This window comes from Sebastes umbrosus, chromosome 4 (genome assembly GCF_015220745.1).
Source record: "Sebastes umbrosus isolate fSebUmb1 chromosome 4, fSebUmb1.pri, whole genome shotgun sequence".
Lineage (NCBI taxonomy): Eukaryota > Metazoa > Chordata > Actinopteri > Perciformes > Sebastidae > Sebastes > Sebastes umbrosus.
The window spans coordinates 22,051,599-22,070,785 of record NC_051272.1 but is presented as its reverse complement, the minus strand read 5'-3'; the positions used below and the strand labels follow the sequence as shown (position 1 = coordinate 22,070,785).

Below are 19,187 nucleotides of genomic sequence, written 5' to 3'. Positions count from 1 at the left end.
CAATAATCTATTCGGGAGTTTCGCACAACAGTTATTTGTTCTGATCAAAGCCATGCAGCACTACACATATACGTACAACCACTTTCTGTGACATATATAACATGAAAAGCTTGGCGTGCCATTGTGAGAGCGCTATATGATCCACTTCATACAAATGCACAGAACAGAAGCAGAGTGCATAGTTTAGATGACTCACACTGGGAGAGGAGACGAGAGAGATGAGGGAGAACAGAGCAGCACATCAGCACCAAATCCTTTCAAGTATTGGAGAGCTGGTGCTCTTCTACAGGCTGTCTTGAAGAGGTTTCCAATACAGAGGAAACCAAGACACACAATTCAGTTCTCAGAAGAGTACATTTCACGAATACGGGCAAACAGACGCAGGTGTAATGTGATATTTTTGTTTCCAAATTTTACCAATTCTCACAAAATATTAGGGCTGCAATTAACAATTATTTTCATTGTCTATTAATCTTTATAATCTTATCTTTTATCATTCTCTTGATTAATTTGATCTATACAATGTTAGAAAATGGTGAAAAATGTCGATCAGTGTTTCCCAAAGCCGTCTTGTTTTGTCCACAACTCAAAGATGTTCAGTTTACCGTCATAGAAAAGTAAAGAAACCAGAAAATATTCACATTTAAGAAGCTGGAATTAAAGAATTTTAACTTTTTTTTTTTCTTAAAAAATTACTCAAACTGATTAATCAATTATCAAAATAGTTGGCGATTTATTTAATAGTTGACAACTAATTGACTGATCATTGCAGCAAAATATATTCAAAAAGAGCAGATTAGTTTCACCACTTTTACACAGGTTTTTATGTCTTTATGCATCTAAATGTTGAGTTCAGAGCAAACAAGGCCATCTTGCAACTTGCATGGGTGCTAAAATCTTCCAGTTGAAAAGAAAAATGGGGGGAAAAAATACAAAAGAAATGTGTATCATGCAAAAGAAAAAAAAACACAAAAAGTAAAAAATATATATATAATAAAATAAAAATGGATAAGCTTGACAGGTCTTGCCCTTGGAAACAGCATTTGACGAAACTGTGTCAACTCAAGGTTGCTTTCGAGCTTTTGACTGTGCCACATGGTCCTTATCAGCAGTTGACATTGTTTTGTCAAAAGAAATAAAACATATATACTCTTTACAGAGCACCTGCCCTGCAAAGAGTATATCTTTTAAAATCTGACTTTTAAATTTCTGTTTAATTAATATTTTTAGCTGGATTTCACCCATTTTTAATATTCAAACATTTTTTAATATTCAAAACTGAATATATTATGTTGTCAGTCACTGAGGACCACACTGGCTGCAAAAGGGCAAAAACACATCTATGAGAATCAAACACACACAGCTGTCAGATGTGCAGCAAAACATCCAAACTAGTTCTCATGAAGCAATCTATTCCCATCGATCCTAATTAGTTTAATAACTATAAATCAGCAGCCCTGCCAACATCTGTAGCAGGCTGCAAATGAACAGGACACTGCACACATGTGTGCTTTCTGCCATCTGCTGGTGAGATAGCGCTGTTACACCTCCCACATGTACAACCACGCAGGTTGGAATTTGGGTAGTAGATACTGATCTCAAGTCAGTGCACACAGAAGAAATATCCACCACCACGATCGCTTTACTCGGTTTCAACCTAATCTGCCAAACAAACGGCACTTAATGAGAAACACATGACGTGCAAAAACAATGTGTTCTGAATGTGAGGAGGCTGGAAGCGAAGCCAAACCCAATCTGGAGCGCCGAGATAGAATCAGATGATGTGAGAGATTGGCGTCGCTCTCCGTTGGCACAACCAGATGGAGGTCTGGTACCAACACCAGTGCTGTGACCTCAACACGCTGACTCAACACCACCAGTTGTACTTTGGTCCAATAGATCTGGCTCACTGTTGGGCGTAGTTACACATAAACACGCATGCAGATTGCTATCAGCCTCCTGCTCTACATGGTGGACATCAATTAGCAGGAAATGAAGCAGAGAAAAACTGACGTATGTGCGCTGCCCTGTGAAAACAGACTGCAAATTCAAACACTTATCCAGGCCGCCACACTCTCATGTGCACCTTTACTGATGAAGAAGCATGGGATTTTTGCAGTGATACTCCCACTGAGGGACATTAGTTTCTCTTAAAGCATTTGTACATGCCTCTTTGTAAGAAGCTCAATCACAAAAAGTGGTGCTTATGGGGAACCAGAGTCATCGCAATTGCAAATTAAAAAATCCTTTTTAATAATGAAACTGGTCCAGTCTTTGCTCTTATTTAAAAAGGTACCCTGTGGAGTTTGGCCACCGGTTGCGCTAAGTACAACCCAATGCTGAATGAAACATTTTTAGGCGACCAAAATGTTACAATTAACTTTCATGAACTGAAAACACACTGTGAAAGGGTTAAAGTTGTAAGACGAAAACACGGACAACTCCCAGACCAGACAACGCCTTGGCAGCAACCTGTCAATCACAAGGTAGCAACGCCCTAAAGCATACCCTGATTTATGCTCTATTTTACTCTAAATGGGACCATAAATGAACATCATGCTGTATTGAAGAAGACTTGAAACTAGTGATTGAGAACATAAACTCATGTTTACAATGTTTACTGAGGTAATAAATACATTTTCTCTTAAACTTCTATACAATCAGACTTCTTTAGTCGCCCCCTGCTGGCTATTAGAAAGAATGCAAGTTTAATGCACTTCACATTTCAGACCTGGAGGTTGCCCACTTGTTTTTACGAGTGGTTTCCCCGTTCTGTCGTGCATGTGCATGTGCATGTGCATGAGCATGCAGCAACACAAGACACATCCCTGCTGAAGGTTTTGTTCTATTCCAAAACTGGTGGCAGTTACGCACCAATAAATGTAGCAATACACTAACAAGTACTAGTAAAAACATTTTATGAGGAAGGAAATGCATTTAACACGATTTTTAGATTTCAGGAACACTCCCAATCTGTTTTGGTCATAAATACTGAATGGAAATATAACATCACAAGAAAACTCCACAGTTACTGGAATTGTGATGAAACTCTGACATGGTGACGAAGGGGCAGCGTGTTGAGGGAAGCCCGACAATGAGCTTCTACTAAGTGGTATAATAATATTATATCATCTACCTTTGAGCAGAACCATATTAATATACCGGACACAGAGACCTGACTATCAAGGCTCAAGGTTCAACCTGATAAACTCACAAAGTGATAAAACAAATTAGTAATAAATATGGCAGCTAATTGGTAAAACAATTTCAACTCAAGGTCCACTTGCTCTGGAGCTTTCAATAGCATCACACAGCCCTAATCAGCAACTGAGTTTCTTCAGTTGCCATTGAATTGTGGGTGTTCAAACGTGTCATGACGACTAATCATTAGGGCTAATGCATTGAAAGGTCTCAGTTACTGTAACAATATGTATAAAAATGTTCCAGTGCCAGCTGTCTTTTTAATGGTCAGCACTCAGGGACCTGAAAGACCTGTGTTTGACTTCTTACTTGAGGCTTTTCCTTTATGGACTTGAGACTCTAATTGAAACTCTAATTACAAGATCTGAGACTTGACTTAAGTGCCTCTAAGTGAATAATGCTATCAATAAACCCACATGATGATCGTTGAGACTAGAAATACTGTAGATAATGTAATAAATGGTGATGAAATGACTTCTATGATTTCAAATATGTGCTTGACTGAAAAAAAGAACATTTAATATGATTAATTGCAGCACTTATTTTCCTTTCAAGATATTTGAACTACTATGATTAAAACTCAGCTCTTTCTGTAGGACAACAATGATCACAATGAATATTCATACTCCAATTCTCTGCAAGCCCATTTGGCTAATTAAAAACACATCAGTCAGAGCTTCCTTTCTCCGTTCCTGCAATAACATGAAGGCGATGACTGGAAAAAGAATTAAACAGCTCTATCTGGCAGCAGAAATAATTCTCTGAGCCTTTCTCTAACTAGTTCCTAAGAGGTCACGCTACAACGGGCAAACACCACTCTCTGGCTATTACAGGAAGAAGCCTCATTCACAGTGATGAGGAAGACTTGAGATTTAATGTTACTGTTGTTCCAATAATATTATTATGGAATAATGGGATGAGTCTTTGAGCCAGAAATAACAGAACAAAATTCATATTCACAATGTAGCGTTGCTGGAAGAGGAAGAGTTTTTATGAGGTAGAAATTGAGGAGCAATGGTTGTTATTTTGGCAGGTGACAGGTGGTACAATCTGTAATAACCATCTTTATAGGAAGGAACTTCACTTTGTCCAGAATGCAACAGAAATATTGAAATCATCTTCATTATTATTTTTAACATTTTTAATATGGCAATGTTGGTAGGCCAGTCGGTCATTTTGGGTCAGACTGAAATATCTCATTGCCATGAAACTTTGTACAAACATTCATGAAGCCTAGAGAAGGAATCGCAACGACTTTGGTGATTCCCAAACTTTTCATCTATCGCCGCCATGAGGTTCACATTTTGGAATTGGTAACAACTATTTAATGGATAACCATGGAATTTGGTAAACACATTCATGTTCCCCTCAGGATGAATTGTAATGCAACTACAGTGTGGTGATCCTTTAACTTTTCATTTAGCGCCATCGGGTCAAAGTTTAGACTTTGGTTTGACTAAATATCTGCTAAACTAATGACGTTCCCATCAGCTGTACTTCGTGTTCAGTGCTAACGGAGCTCAACAGTGAGGTACGGGAAGTGAAAGTCCCATTCATATTCTGAATTGAGTATTTGGTTATTTGCCATAATGTCGTAACCATCCAAGGTAGACTTACCACAAACTACGAGATTGTGAAATTATGGTATATGCTCCTGTAGAAGCCACAATTCCATATAATATCAACGTTGTTAAAAAAAAAAGTAAAACATGTTTTATTCGCGATGTCATGGAGAGGTACTACACTACCCACAATCCTAAAGTGTCTTCAGCAGCACTCTGATTGGTAAGTGTACATGCTCCTACGCGCTACTACGTACTGCTCCGTGGTCTGCTTCTGGATCTCAAATCGGGCCAACATGGCGGCAACAAACTTTCTCTTATATTAGAATAGTTCCCCAAAATATGTTTCTGAAAAAATTCGAGGCGAGAAATAAGGCACAGAGCTGCTGAATCTGTCTTCATTTTAGAACGACAACGATAAATTTAAATGTTATTCGGGAGATTCCTCCATTTGCAATGGTTTATGGGATAAGTAGTTCCTTCACTCTTCAAATAATTATGTAATCAGTCTTGTACCTTTGCCTTTTTTTTGTTTCCCAATGTGTTTTGCTCCGAATTAAATGTTTTATGGTCACAATTAATTTCGTAGCTAGTTGACTTGGTTCCATGTTTAAAACTCTTTATATGTGGAGTAAATGAACGGGAAATTCACTTCCGGAACCAGAGCCATTCAAAAAGTGGGCGGTCACTTGAAAAACGTATCTAAGATGGCAATTGGCAAACATGGTAAACATGGTAAACATACCTGCTAAACATCCGCTTGTAGACATTATCTCACTGTTAGCATGATAGTATGCTAGTACTGTAATTTAGCTGTGGATAAGTACAGCCTCACGGAGCTCCAGGCCCGGCTATAGACTCTTAGTCTTGTTCATTAAAGGTTACCTCTACTGGTTTCTAGACACACCAATAGTTTTGGTGTAATTTGTCCAGGTACTGTGTTGCCTTGCTGTAAACAGTTTTTATGAAAAATGTCCCAGTGAAAGCTGTTCACAGTGAGGTCTGTGAATGTTCCAAAAGAAAGAGGACATTAATCATTTTTCAGTGCTGTGTGGACCACAAACAAAAGTCCTCCTTTGTACTGGGATGAAGACAGAAATCTTCAAATCTACACAAAGAAAACCCAAACTGTCTGCATGATAAGATACCACCATAGGTAACTGGCTGACAAACCAACCAGCAATTTCTGCCAAAATCTGCCTGTGTGTGTGTTTGCCTGCATTGTGTATGCAGATCTAAAACTAAATGTTACAGTTTTCTTCCACTCAACAATGCCCGACGCAGGCGAGTGTTGGCCTTCAAGATGAAACTAGAGCGAGGATTCAAAGGGCTAGGCTTGTTTTGATCCCTCGTCTTGGCAGGCGCACAGTGACGTGCCAGTGTTTGCTAATACCCTGGACGCACCTGGCATGATATTACGCAGGCTTATCCCTCTCCTCAACACCTCCCTAATGCACTGCACCAGTCCCCCACTGTACAGTTGTTTCTCTGACTATATGGCAGCCTCTGCCCAGATGTAATTAAGTCCTAATCCTCCTGTCGACAAAAGCAGAGGCAGCCTTAATTCAGTTTGCAGATGAATGTGCAGTAAATACAGTCGGCAGGCATGGTGCTTTGATGATACTGCACTTCCAGTGAAAGGCCAAAGGTAATGTCACGGTCCTCTCTGACAAAAGGCCGTGATGTGTCGCCCAACATGATCCACAGAGGCATTTTAAACTCTCTAGATTATCTGTAATGGATTCAACAGAGTGAGAAGGCCACAGTTCTTTATGGGTTCAGGCTTTACTGACAATAAACGTGAGAACAGCTCAGTGCTGGCTGCTAGGCTACTCTAAGTTGATTTATGTACTAGTGACCGTGACTGATGAAAGTCTTTGATTCAAATTAAATCTTTCTTTCATCAGTGCACAGACTGTTGGTAGACATTATTGTGTTAATATATGCTGTTTTTGTCAAGGAGAACCAGTGACCAGTGTTCCTTTTAAAGCTCTAATGTGTATGATCTGAACATTTCTGACTTTGGTGACTCCTAGTGGTAGCATCACAAAAAAAAACCCACTATGGCTGATAAACAATCCAACCACGATGTCACCCAAACACAGTGAGAACTACAAAGGCACTCAGAGAGCGCAGACCTCCGCCAAGGCCATGCCAAGCAGTAAACTCTGGTGATGAGAAATTAAGGCAACGCAGAAGTGCCAAAAACTGCAGTTCCTCAAATGGCCACTTGAGGCTGACTCTAAAAGTGAGTCAATCCCCATAGACCCCCCCCCCCCCCATGTTAAAAAGGCCCAACTTTACAGCAGAAATAAACATGTTCACAGCCTGGTACAAACAACAGTTTTGGTCTCTTAATGAAAGTGAAAAATAATTAGTGTATCCGCTCTGTGATACGGATCCACTCCAAACTTTAATGACATATTTCTTGGCCCATGCTACACCCTTTAACCATGTTTCATGAAGTAGCCAGTAGTTTTTCCGTAATCTTGCTGGCAAACAAACCGAAAACATAACCTCCTTGGCGGAGGTAATAATGGGTTAAAAAAAAACAACACATTACTTTGCAACAATTTTCACAATGATTATGTAATTTTTCTACAAACATTTAATTTGAAACAAGCTGTAATTACATAAAATATCTACATTTAGGAGCTTTAAAGGGACCTGGTCATCTGTGTTGTAGTGAAGACATCCTAAACCAAGACCAAGTCATAACCAAGACCAGACTGTATCAAGACTTTGAGGGGTTGGGACCGGGACAAGACTAAGGCAGGGCGAGACCTAGTCAAGACAAAGACCAAGACCAGACCAGTGCGACTCCCACACTGTATGACACACTTAAGATAAAATGTGGAATATGAAAACCAGAAGCCGCCGCACATTCCTCAAATTGATCTGAAAGATCCACATTCCCATAAAAACACCCACAGAAAACAAATGAAGATTCCTCTTCATTTACCACTTTTATTGCCATATATACTGTATGTGTATATGTATAAGAGTACCATGAGAGATATCTTCATAAAATAATCAAACAGCATTGCGGAGGTGAATTGTATGTGTGGGAATTTCCCTTTGTTTTCTATGAGCAATAACAGTAATGATGTTAACAAATAAATCAGACAATGCACACACAAGCATTTTAGTGATAATCCCCGCAGTTATGGTCTTGAAATAAAATCCAGAGACAATTCTGAGACGAGATTTTCAAAAAAGTGGTCTAGAGACCGAGACAGATCTCGAGTACTACAACACTGCTGGTCATATTTCTCATATTTACTCTGGTTCTTTAAAAATACACTATAGATTCTTCTTATCTAATTACTTGATTAACCATTAAGATAATTAGTAGAATATTTGACAATGAAAATAACCCTCCCATGATGCTGGCACTGGCCATGTTGGGTTTAACTTGGTAGGAGAGCACCGGCTCTCAGCTCTCACCGTGGAAGGTCTAGCCACAACTTTACCTCATTTACACTCATTACAAGCTGTGTGGAGAGCCATGATGATAGAGTGGCCACTGCTGTGTGTGTGTGTGTACGTGCAGCTGGTTGTGTACATGCTGACTCAAAGCTTTCACTGTAATCTCCCTGTAACAGCTGCAGGTTAAGCCACATGTTTATCAAGACTAGAGAAAATCAGTAGGTCCGTGCAAGTTCAAAAGGCATCAGGTCACTGACTAACCGAACCCCCCAGTGGAGGTAGAGATGGGAAAAGAGGGGGTGACTGGATCTAGACTGGACCACAGATATTTAGTTGGTGAATCAACTTCACAACAAGCCATTTTCTCATCACACTGAGAGACAAAAGAGAGCTTTTCGTTGCACGAAGGCTCTCGTGTACAGTGGAGCTTTCCGTGACATCAGTTATGAGTATGGTAGGGGGTATTCATCATCTATGCCAGCTGTGTACAGTATAATAAGTGTATGTGTGTTAGAACAGTGCACATACAGTAATATTACAAATTTCTGCCTGTTCGTACATGTATGAATCTGTGTGCGTGTGCCTGAGTATAAATAAGCAGTTACATGTACGCAGTGGGAGCTTTTAAAATACCACACTAGGAAGTGACCTGGAAAGTTCATCAGTTTCTATTCCGTCTCCCAGTTTACAGCCTCTTTGACACTATAGGCTCTTTTCCAGATGTTGGTTGATGAATCCTGAACTGGAGGCTCTCGCTTCAGTTCACAGAAAAGCAGCAGAGAGCGGCGGCCTACAGCCATTAAGGTGTGAATAAAGCCAAGCGTTCTCCTCCTGGATAACTGAGATGATGAATCACTCCCGTCACCGAGTGCTTCCTGCTGTACACCTGAGAGCACAGCTACAGTACAGGACTGAGCTGCACTACAAGGACATCTGCTCAAACCTTGTTCCTGGGAAAAACAGCAGGGAAACTGTCCGCAGATAGAGAGAAAAGTCGATACGGGGACCATATTGTAATAAAGAAGCAAGCGCAAGTGTTCAAACAAGTACACCAATAAAGTTTGTCAGATGCAAACACAAACTAAAGCTGCACAAAAGTCAAAACATAGTCACAGCTATTTTTTGGATGCTAGGATTGTAAGGGCTGAAATTAACAATTGTTTTCATTATTCATTAGTAGTCTGATTTCTTTCTGTATGAATTGATCAATTGTTTGGTCAGAAAAACAAAAAAGACAAACAAAACTTATGGGTACTACACTTAGTATCATGATAAATAAAGAGCTGATAAGATAAACTTTACTCTGTTTGTTGAATTATTGAATAGTGGTGCATTATACTGATTTCTAATATTTTGTCCACCTCATTTATATAAATGAGTCAAGAGTAAATATAAGAACCCCCTCAACAAAAACTGAGAGTTGTTTGGGAAAATAATCGATACAGCAATTTTGTATTGATACACAGAAGTCAAGTATTGATCTTTTATTATATAAACTATTAACCTCTCAACAATCCAATGCTATTCTGTCTTTCAGAGGTTGTAGCAAGCACAGTCGTAAAGCTAGAGTGAAGATACTGGTATTATATAAAACTAAAAAGCTAAATAATCAATTGTTACCAACCATGTCATGTTAGCTTGTCGGGAAGAACGCTCCAAAGTAACGTAAAAATTTGGCAAGGAAAAACTGGCATTGCCGTTTTCAAAGGGGTCCCTTGACCTCTGACCACAAGATATGTGAATGAAAACTTCGAGATAAACAGAATGAAAACTGTATCTTATTAGATAAAACAGATGTTGACAAATTGCATAATTTGTAGTTGAAAAAAAGGTAAGAAATCAAAATATATGTTACCACAAAATGTTTAAAATTGCATAAGATCTTATCGTGACTCAAGTATGGTGATATTGTATTGTGGGGCCTCTGGTGATTCCCACCCTTAAAAATTATAACCTTCATGGAGGAAGTATTGACTGCAGGCTGCTGTATTAGATTGCATTAATATTAGCTAGGTGTATCGAATAAACCAGCAACCCATGTTGCTGCTGCTGGCTGCTATGTAATCTAGCTGTGCATTTCACTCTGCAGATGTTTTCAATGCATCTAATTCGGAACAGAAATTGACACCAAAGTGTGAAAATCAAAACAGTTCAGGTCACGATGATTTACTCTCCAACCTGCCGCAGACCAAACTAATTAACATCCCACCAACGTTCAAAAAGAGGCCTTTCAGCAGGTAGGGACAAATTTACCCAGAGTGCTCCTCTTTTACGAGTGTGGTGGTCTTTAGCGGAACAGTTTTCTTTTTCGCACCTCCTGCCTAAAACAACAGACCTGGGCTACTTAAGCAAATACATGCAAACACACACAAACCAGCGTTCACAGCTGTGGACAAAACCCACAAAAAGGTGCATGATTCACTCTACAGCTGCTGCTCTCGGTAGGTCCAAACCCACAACCTTGGAATCTGGAATATCCTAATCTCAATATCTGCCTTATTAGCAAACACAGGCGCTTGCCAAGAGGTTGGAAAAACAACATGTTTGCCAAACCAACACCTATGAAACTACTCCTATAAATATGCATGGAGATAAGCAGGAATAAGACATTAAACAAGAAGTCTAAATGCTGCTAAAGAGGCATCGGATAATTAAGTGCTTATCTAAATCTAATTTATCTTAACTGATATAAATCTAAATTAATGCAAGATGAAGTTTGTTTTAGCAGCTTGGTGTGTGTGTGTGTGTATGTGTGTGTGTCGAATTGGAGAGGAAATAGGAAATTGCGAGCAGGGCGGTCCCTCTCTCACAGGAGAAGGATAAACAGCTGCCATGTAAATTCTGGGCAAATGCCGTCCCAAACAGAGCAGAACAGGTACAGAAAACACCTCCAGAGGACACGACAGCACCATATTTACACCCTGACAAGCAGGAGCTGAAAGAGACCGTCTGATCGACTCAATTTCCATATCCACCAATCCCATTTTCTTGATCTGTCAGCTGTGAGGGAAACAGACAGCGAGCAGTAAACCAATGACTTTATGCTATTTCATCTGAATACACCGTTTTCTTCCATTTTCAGCAAAGTGCTTTGGGGAATTGGAGCACAAGGAGACTATAAAGCCGTCTAGACAAGCAGTAAAAAGATGTGTACAACTGTGCACCCAACTGATTTGGCCATTAGACATCTGCCTTTGTTTGCAGCGACATATAAAAAATGTTTTTTCCATATATCTCAGGTAGTTAAATTAGACTTTTTCTTTCTCCCCAACCGCACCAACACCCAACTTCAATGGGAAAAATATATTCACTTGTTTATCATTTTATTTTGTGGTTGAGTCTGGGCAAGAAAGCAGAGGTCATAAATCTATCTTTTCTCGAAGCAATCTTTTCCTGTCATCTTTTGTTATGGAAGCAAACAGACTGGCCTGCTTTCGTCGCCGACTGTCACGCAAGATTGGATTTTGATGAGACCGATACTCAAGTTGTGTGCTACCCACTCCTTCGCCCTTTCGTTTCTCTTCATCTGAACAAAAAGAAGAATTAGCTGGAGCTACTGTACGCTCACACTCAGAAAAGGTAAAAAGGCCCCATTGTTTCTGTCAATAGCACTTCACTGAAGTGTCGCAGGCAACGAAATAGATTTTTACTCTCCTGTGCGGTAGACACTTTCAACAGCTTCTGTAATGAATGATGAAAAGAACATTGTGAATTACGTGAAAATGTTTCCTTAGTTTCTCCAAGATGTGGATTTGGAGGATGTTGGCTGCAGACAAGAGGAGTGGGACTGTGGTTTCATTTGTGTATTCATCTGGTTTTAAACAAACATACGGTGGAAATGACATGGACAAATGGAGACGACTATGTTTTTGCAGTGGTGACTAATCCTGTTACCGTTTCAGTGCTGCGTCGTGCTTCCATTATCCCTTTGCAACATAGCAGAACAGGCTGACTCACACACACACACACACACAGCCACCGACGGCATTCACTGTCAACCCAGCGAACACATCAGCTGGATCTAGATCAGTACATCTCTGAGGTACATGGGAAAATATGCTGTGGATCGCATTAAGTTGATCTCTATGTTTCTCTCCTCTCACACACGATACTGAACAAGCTCTCAGCAAGCTGTTTTCTACAGCAGCCATCACGATCATTGACAATAAAGAAAAACTGGCATCTGTGGAACTGCTTAGCTGCTGGAGCCACTTCAACAACAGACTCAGAGGCTTCTTTGTTCATGTTTTTAACAATAATGTCATTGTCCACAAACTACTAGGGCAATATCATGAAACCATTAAACAAAATGTAACTCAACTAATTAAGCCGACCAGCACATCAATGGATAGTTGGCCAAACCCGCCCCTTGAACAGCAATTGCCAAATCATAGCTTAGCAACTGTAACAGGCCTGTAACGCTTTGGATTTCTAAACATACTGAAGCGGTGTGCATGGGGCTGTAGTAGGACTGATAGTCAGCATTTACTGGGGATACACCGATACCGAATCGGATATCGGGCTGATATTGACTGAAATAGCTGGATCGGATATCGGTGATAATGGGGCCGATCTATTCAATTCAATTATATGTCTGTATACTACATACTGTACAATATACTGAAATTTTAATACTTGTTTAAGTTTTGACCAATTTGTTGCTGCATTAAAATGTTTACACCTGAATTGTAATACCTGTTCATTTTGAAGATTTTTAAGTTTGTTGGTGTACAATTTATTATTTTAATAATAAAGAACAATTAAATACATTTATATCCATGTATTCATTGCCCACAATTTGTTTTACAAAGTTAGGAAAGCAATGTTTAAGTCAAGCCTGATGTTGCCTATCACATAACAGACTGTACATTAATTAAACACTGGTATCAGATCGGTACTCGGTATCAGCCGATATCCAAAGCCCTGGTATCGCTATCGGGACCGAAAAAGTCGGCATCCATAGCATTTACAGAGTTTTTTAGCTTTTCCAAAACCAAAACATAAGAATGTTAGGAATAGGATAAAAAGTTTGTTTCTTGTTTCTTTGTCTCTTTTGTAAGCTGCAAACTTTAGCATGCCCAGCTCACTACAGATGCAGCCACCTAGAATTTCGCCTGCCAGCCGATTGCAAGCCAACTTCCCGCAGCTGAGAGTTTCCCCCTCATCCCCCTGTTCCCTGACAGGGAGCATCTAGTTTCTAGGCTTGTAAATTTGTATTTACAATATACATACAGCACAGTAGTTCCAAAATATAAGAGCATATCATTATGGCTAACTACATTATTTTGTGAGGTTGCAATAGAAAAAACTCCCATTCAGAACTGGCACAATTGTGTAATATAGTATTACCAATGGTGTGGGAGCCGGTCCTGGAAGTTAAGCTACTATATCAAAGTTTAGGGTAATGTTAGCAGCTCTGGCCTGCTCTTTATTCAGCAAACCCAGCCAACCTCATTAGCCGAGACAGCGTTTGCCAAATTCATCAACTAATCCAAATCCCACAAGTCATTTTCTCTTGTAAAAGTGAAACATACTACTTGAAAATGGGAGCAATTAAGCATAAATCTAACCTCTGTATTGCTTGTATGTGTTTCCATAGTAAGCATCCAAACAGAGCTTTTTTAGAGCAAAAATAACTGGGCTTGTTGGAGATGAACTGCGCCTCGCCTGGAAAGTGGACGTGATCAGGCTGCAGCAGCAGCAGGGGGAGATGACAAAAAGCTGTGGTCAAGTCGGACAGTTTCCAGACGTTTCCAGCAGCCTTCACTGAATTTACAGGAAGTCACAGAAAAAGTCACATCCTGTCAGATCCGATCTGTAGGCCACTTGTAGTTTGCAGACCACGTTCGGATTTATTTCATTTTCTTTATTCTTTTTGTCTGCCTTATAAAGCACTTTGTAATTGCTTGTTTTGATAAGTGCTATATTAATAACATTTATTATTATTATTATTATTATCATCAACCACACTAGATAATTTGTTAACAGATGAAACCTTCATTGCACAACGTGAGAGCCTACAATATAGTGTTAAATATTACAATTATACAGACAGTTCGGACTTTCTACAACACGTAGAACACGTTTGTTGTTAAAACTAAGGGCCAATCAGCTCTTTGTTCAGGCGACAGCCAGGCGTTTCCCATCATGCACTGGGTCTTGCAGTCGGTGGAGAGCAACTGCGGCGCCTGGCTCTAAAAACTGCAGCTGCCTCGATCTCGTGAGGTTATCGTTGCCCATGCGTGCATGACGTCAGAGTAAGTCGGACACAAATTTAACCGGCATGCATTGTGCGGTGATCGCCGGTGATCGGTTCTGCGCAGGCCTGGCTCATCTGGAACGAGCCTACAGTCTATTATCATACTGAACCATGATATGGGGGCTAAATAGCCAACCTACACCTCTATTTCCATGTCCTCTACATAGCTTGTGAGGCTACTGACTTTTAGCCTGGTAGTGCATACTTAAAAAAAAATCTTTTACAGGCTTCTTGTTTTATAACAAGTCTGGGACTTTTGTTTTCAACCAACTCACAAGTTAAAGCTAATATATATATTAGAAAGCTAGCTAGCAAGAGCTGAAATCGGCTAGCAATAGTTGGATTTTAGTCTACAAAATGGATTGTCTACAGCTAGTAATAAGAAGCCTGCTTTTGTCTACCGACGTCTGAAATCATGGAACAATTGTTTTAAAAATGAGAACGGAAAGCTTGACTGGCGTAACAGTAACTAAAGGGTCAATTAAGCTTTCCAACCACACAAAGGGATGTTGATTGGGAAAATCCACAACTGCTACCGGGGTGTTAACTAGTCATCTATTGTCTACACAGACAGAAAGCCCATCACTATTCCAACAAAGAGGGTTTCCACTAAACTGTAAAACTTTGTTTGATGAACTGCAACCCAGCTCTCTCTCTCTCTCAAGTATTGGAAAATCCATTTGGAAAGCAAAACACAGAGTGAGAAAACTATTAAAGAGGCATTAGAGTGGAGATTTTAGACGCGAGCTGAAAATAGATGCTCGCTGCGTTTCTGCCCAGCGCTGGCAGAGGAGGCTGAACAGTTTTCCACATTAATCAAAAGTGAGTCTGTTGCACTCACAGCATGCTGTAGGCAATTAGAGAGACACTTTATATGACCGTCACCTCGATTAAACCCATCCACCCTCAGCAGCAGCCCAAACACAACAGAGTTAATGGTTGACGGTTAATAACACTACCTTCACGCCACCTTGTGAGCTTACTAAAACAAGAGCTATTATTAGATTTGGCAGCCACATGGGGAGGCTTAATACATTTAACAAAGACTGAGGAGCAGCTAGAAATGTCCATATAGGTTAGCCCATCAATTACATACTCCAAACACATTATGCAAGAAGCAAACAGGCGACAATTAACATGTAATACAAGCTGTTAACACCAAAAGTGAGAGTGTTTTGTTCTCTGGTCATTTTCATTTTTCATTCAAGCATGGCTACAGCAGGCAAAGTGCCCATACTCCATATGGGGTTTTCAAAGCATTGAAAAAAGCACCTCTAGGAGATACTCACTCATATAGCGTTTGTATAAACTATAATCCATAATTTGTATTTAACCCATTTGTGCCTGCAACTGAAACTTTTACTTCCCTTTGGTGGAAGTGTTATCTGGGCTTGCATAAGCATACATGTGAAGACATTTTCAAAGTTGGTCTAACTGTTATCATACTACTGTATATCTAGTATTTGGGCACATGATAGGACTACTGTTTTTGCGATAGACTTCATTATATTTTAGTAGTCAGTAGTCCCTCCCATGTGTCCAAATACTAGATATAGTGTGATAAGAAAATGTCTGTATCTCAGAAACTACAAGGAGCACAATCAAGTATTTGGTATCTATGAACTCATAACAAGTTGAATATGAAAGATATGCAAACTTGCCGTGTTAAGAAAATATTGCATATGGAAAACATCTAATAAACACAATGCTTTTTCCTAATTTTTCAAAAATCGAGACTTTGTCTATTAATAAAAGTGTGAATTTTCATGTGATCTAAAAATTAAAAAGTTGTGCTGTTTGATACTTGCCCAGAGTATGTACACACCAGATTTCAAGACTTTTGACCAATCAGAACACATGTTGTGGCATTTTCCTTATCATACTAAATATAGTCTTTGGGCACAAATGGGTTAATATAGAGCACAACATCAATGAAAATCCCATCAGATTTTTCTCCTAAGAAAGTTTTGGTTTCCATTTTTCTTTTCAAGGCTGGATTATGGTTAGGATACAGTGATTGTAGGTGAAATGTGATAAGGTGTTCTGACGTCAAACTTTCTAAAAAAAAGGTAGGACACTAAACAGACAATGACATTAGATCAGCTGAGACCCAAAGACAAAAAGGACAAAGACCACTTTAGAAGAAGGATGGACAAAACAAGTAGGACATAAACCGATTCCTCCACAGAAACTGTGACAAAGCTCTAATCACGGCATTGAGGTGATCACATATTGCTGGCAAATACATACACAGGTGACTACTACAATTATATATAGTAGGGGTGTAAGAAAATATGAAAAATATTGAGTATCACGATGTTATGTTTTGTGATACTGTATCCATTCTCAAAAACACTCATGCATTACATGCAAAGATTAATTTATTTAATTTGCAAAGAGATGCACCCTCTTAGTGTTTGTGCCCTCTCAAAGTAAAGCTATGATGTTGGATGTTACAGGAACTGTGATGAACGCAAACCCAGATCCCACTGTTCTGATTCCATAAAAAAGTTAACTTTTTACTCTGGTTTTATGCATATGGTGGTATGTTTTTATATACTAGGACAGTTTTCCTAAAATTTGATTTAAAAAGTCTCAATATATCGTCTTGCTTACAGTATCGCAATATATTGAATCGTAACCCCTGTATCATGAAATGGATCGTATCGCCAGATTCTTGCACAACCCTAACATATAGGCTGATATATATGTAATATTGAACTTGATGTTTATAAAATCCATTCCATAAACACACTCTCGCTGTGAGAAAAGAGACCACACCATGCCAAATGACAAACCCAGTGTGCGGAGAGATTATCTTCTATAAGCTGTCTTCACTGTGATGATCCCAAAGTCAACATTTACACAAAGCATTGTCTGGCAGCAGGGTTCAGCCTGAGCTGAGGCAGCAGGCGAAACAGAGAAGGAAGAGGCTGCTTTTAAAAAAAATCCTAATATCAACAACAATGGGAAGTGTCTCAGTGGGCTCCAACGCTAGAGATACTGATAGATAAGAACAAGGCATGTACATTGCTGCTGCCTCTGGGCATTTTGGATAAGTACAACCAAGCTAAAAAGTTTTATGAATGAGCCGTGATAAATCAGTCAGTGTTTTACCAGCAGTAAATAGGAAAAGACTACCAGCTCAGCTGTGAGCTTTGTGAGTGTGTTTCTCTTCTTACCTCAGGTGCTTTGAGCTGCTCTCCCTCTGCACATGTTGCTTTATCAGATATCTGGCTCTGCATGTCAGTTGTCTCTCTCACGTCTCTCTAATTCAGCAAACAAACACAAAAAATATGTTAAATTTATCAGCCTGTCATGTTTTGCTACATATGACACCCAGTCTTGACTCAAAGTGAAACCATAAATCATAGTTCCTTCATGTTATTTAACCTAGATGTTATTGCACCACATGCATATGTAGCAGCTGTAGAATGGTTGCTGGTAGACTGAAGGATACCACTCAGACCAGGAATCAGGATCTGTACCTTTATTTTCTATAAGGAGCAGCACAGGGCCAACACACACACAGTGGCAGGCTCTTTCTCAGCCCCTAGTACAGAAGCTGTCCATGCTTTGCCTATGTGTATTTTGTGCAGTATACACATATAACAAAATACAGTTATAAATAAAATATGTGCACATAATAAAATGCAGAAGCTACAAGTGTATTTTAAATGAGTAAATACAGCAAAAGCTGAAAAAAAAAATAAAAAAATAAAATGTATATTCCCTGAAATTAAATGTAATATTTAATATGTAATATGTAGCATTTCTTAAAAAAAATGATAAAAATAACCAACATATTGACTCAGCTACACACACATGAAATGGCCTAAACCCTCACCTTGTAGTAGCCGGTGACCTGCTCTGCGATGCTGCTGATGTGCAGCATGTGCTGGTGCAGTCTTCTCTGGTACTTGAGAGCCGCCAGCTGGGCCTCGTTCTGCAGCGTGGTCACCTGGGCCAGCAGAGACTGCTCTCTCCGGTTCCACCTGAGCCTCGCCATCCGGGTTTGGTGCTCCAAAGTGGCGCTCTTTGCCTCCAGCGCGTCGGTGACGGTGCGGAGCGCGTCCACGCAGCAGTGGTCTACTTTTTTGTCGGCGGACAGCAGCATGAGCCCGCATCCCCTCTGACAAACACCTTCACCTCCAACACGACCCGTCTGCTCCGACTCCATCCCGGTGGAAAAGTTGTTAGGTTGGGTCCTTTTACGCGCAGGGAGTCGGGCAGGCAGCGCACATCGTTTTGCACAGGACAACTTTCCTGAGACGCTCAAAAGTTATTTTACAAGTCTGAGCACATGAAAGAGTGTGAGAGTGAGCTAAAAAAAAAGTTTGTCCGGTCTGCTCGAGAGGCTGCGCCACTTCTCGCGCCGCACGAGATGAGATGAGATGAGATGTTGCTCTGAGGAGTGAAGGAAACTTCTCCCTGCTGACTCACTCCTGCTCTCTCTGGTGGTCAGCCCAGACTCTCCGTACTTTAACCTGCATAAACTAATAAAAGTATTTGACTTCAAGTTGAACGTAAACCATCTTTTACATTCTAGGAGTTTATTGTGCGGGTTTAATTTGGCCTAATAGTACGCAGCTGTGATTGATGTATGTCATCATCATCATCCATGTATGTCATCATCATCATCATCCTCACCAGCAGAGGTCGCTAATTCTCAAAACATACTTTCTCTTTTTTTTACATTTTTATTGATTTTTGTTTGTGCATACAACCAAAAGTAC

At 39.9% G+C, this 19,187-nt stretch overlaps 1 protein-coding gene across 1 annotated transcript in view; it reads right to left on the bottom strand.

Annotated features, from left to right (window-relative positions):
• LOC119487474 (PDZ domain-containing RING finger protein 4-like) overlaps positions 1-19,061 on the bottom strand; it is a 142,193-nt gene extending 123,132 nt beyond the window's left edge. Inside the window, exons 1-2 of the mRNA XM_037768391.1 lie at positions 18,299-19,061; positions 17,634-17,720 (exon numbers count right to left, since the gene is read on the bottom strand). Of these exons, the coding sequence (XP_037624319.1) occupies positions 17,634-17,720; positions 18,299-18,631 (420 nt within the window). The 5' untranslated portion in view covers positions 18,632-19,061. The remainder of the gene's footprint in view (positions 1-17,633; positions 17,721-18,298) is intronic.
• Positions 19,062-19,187: the final 126 nt, after the last annotated feature.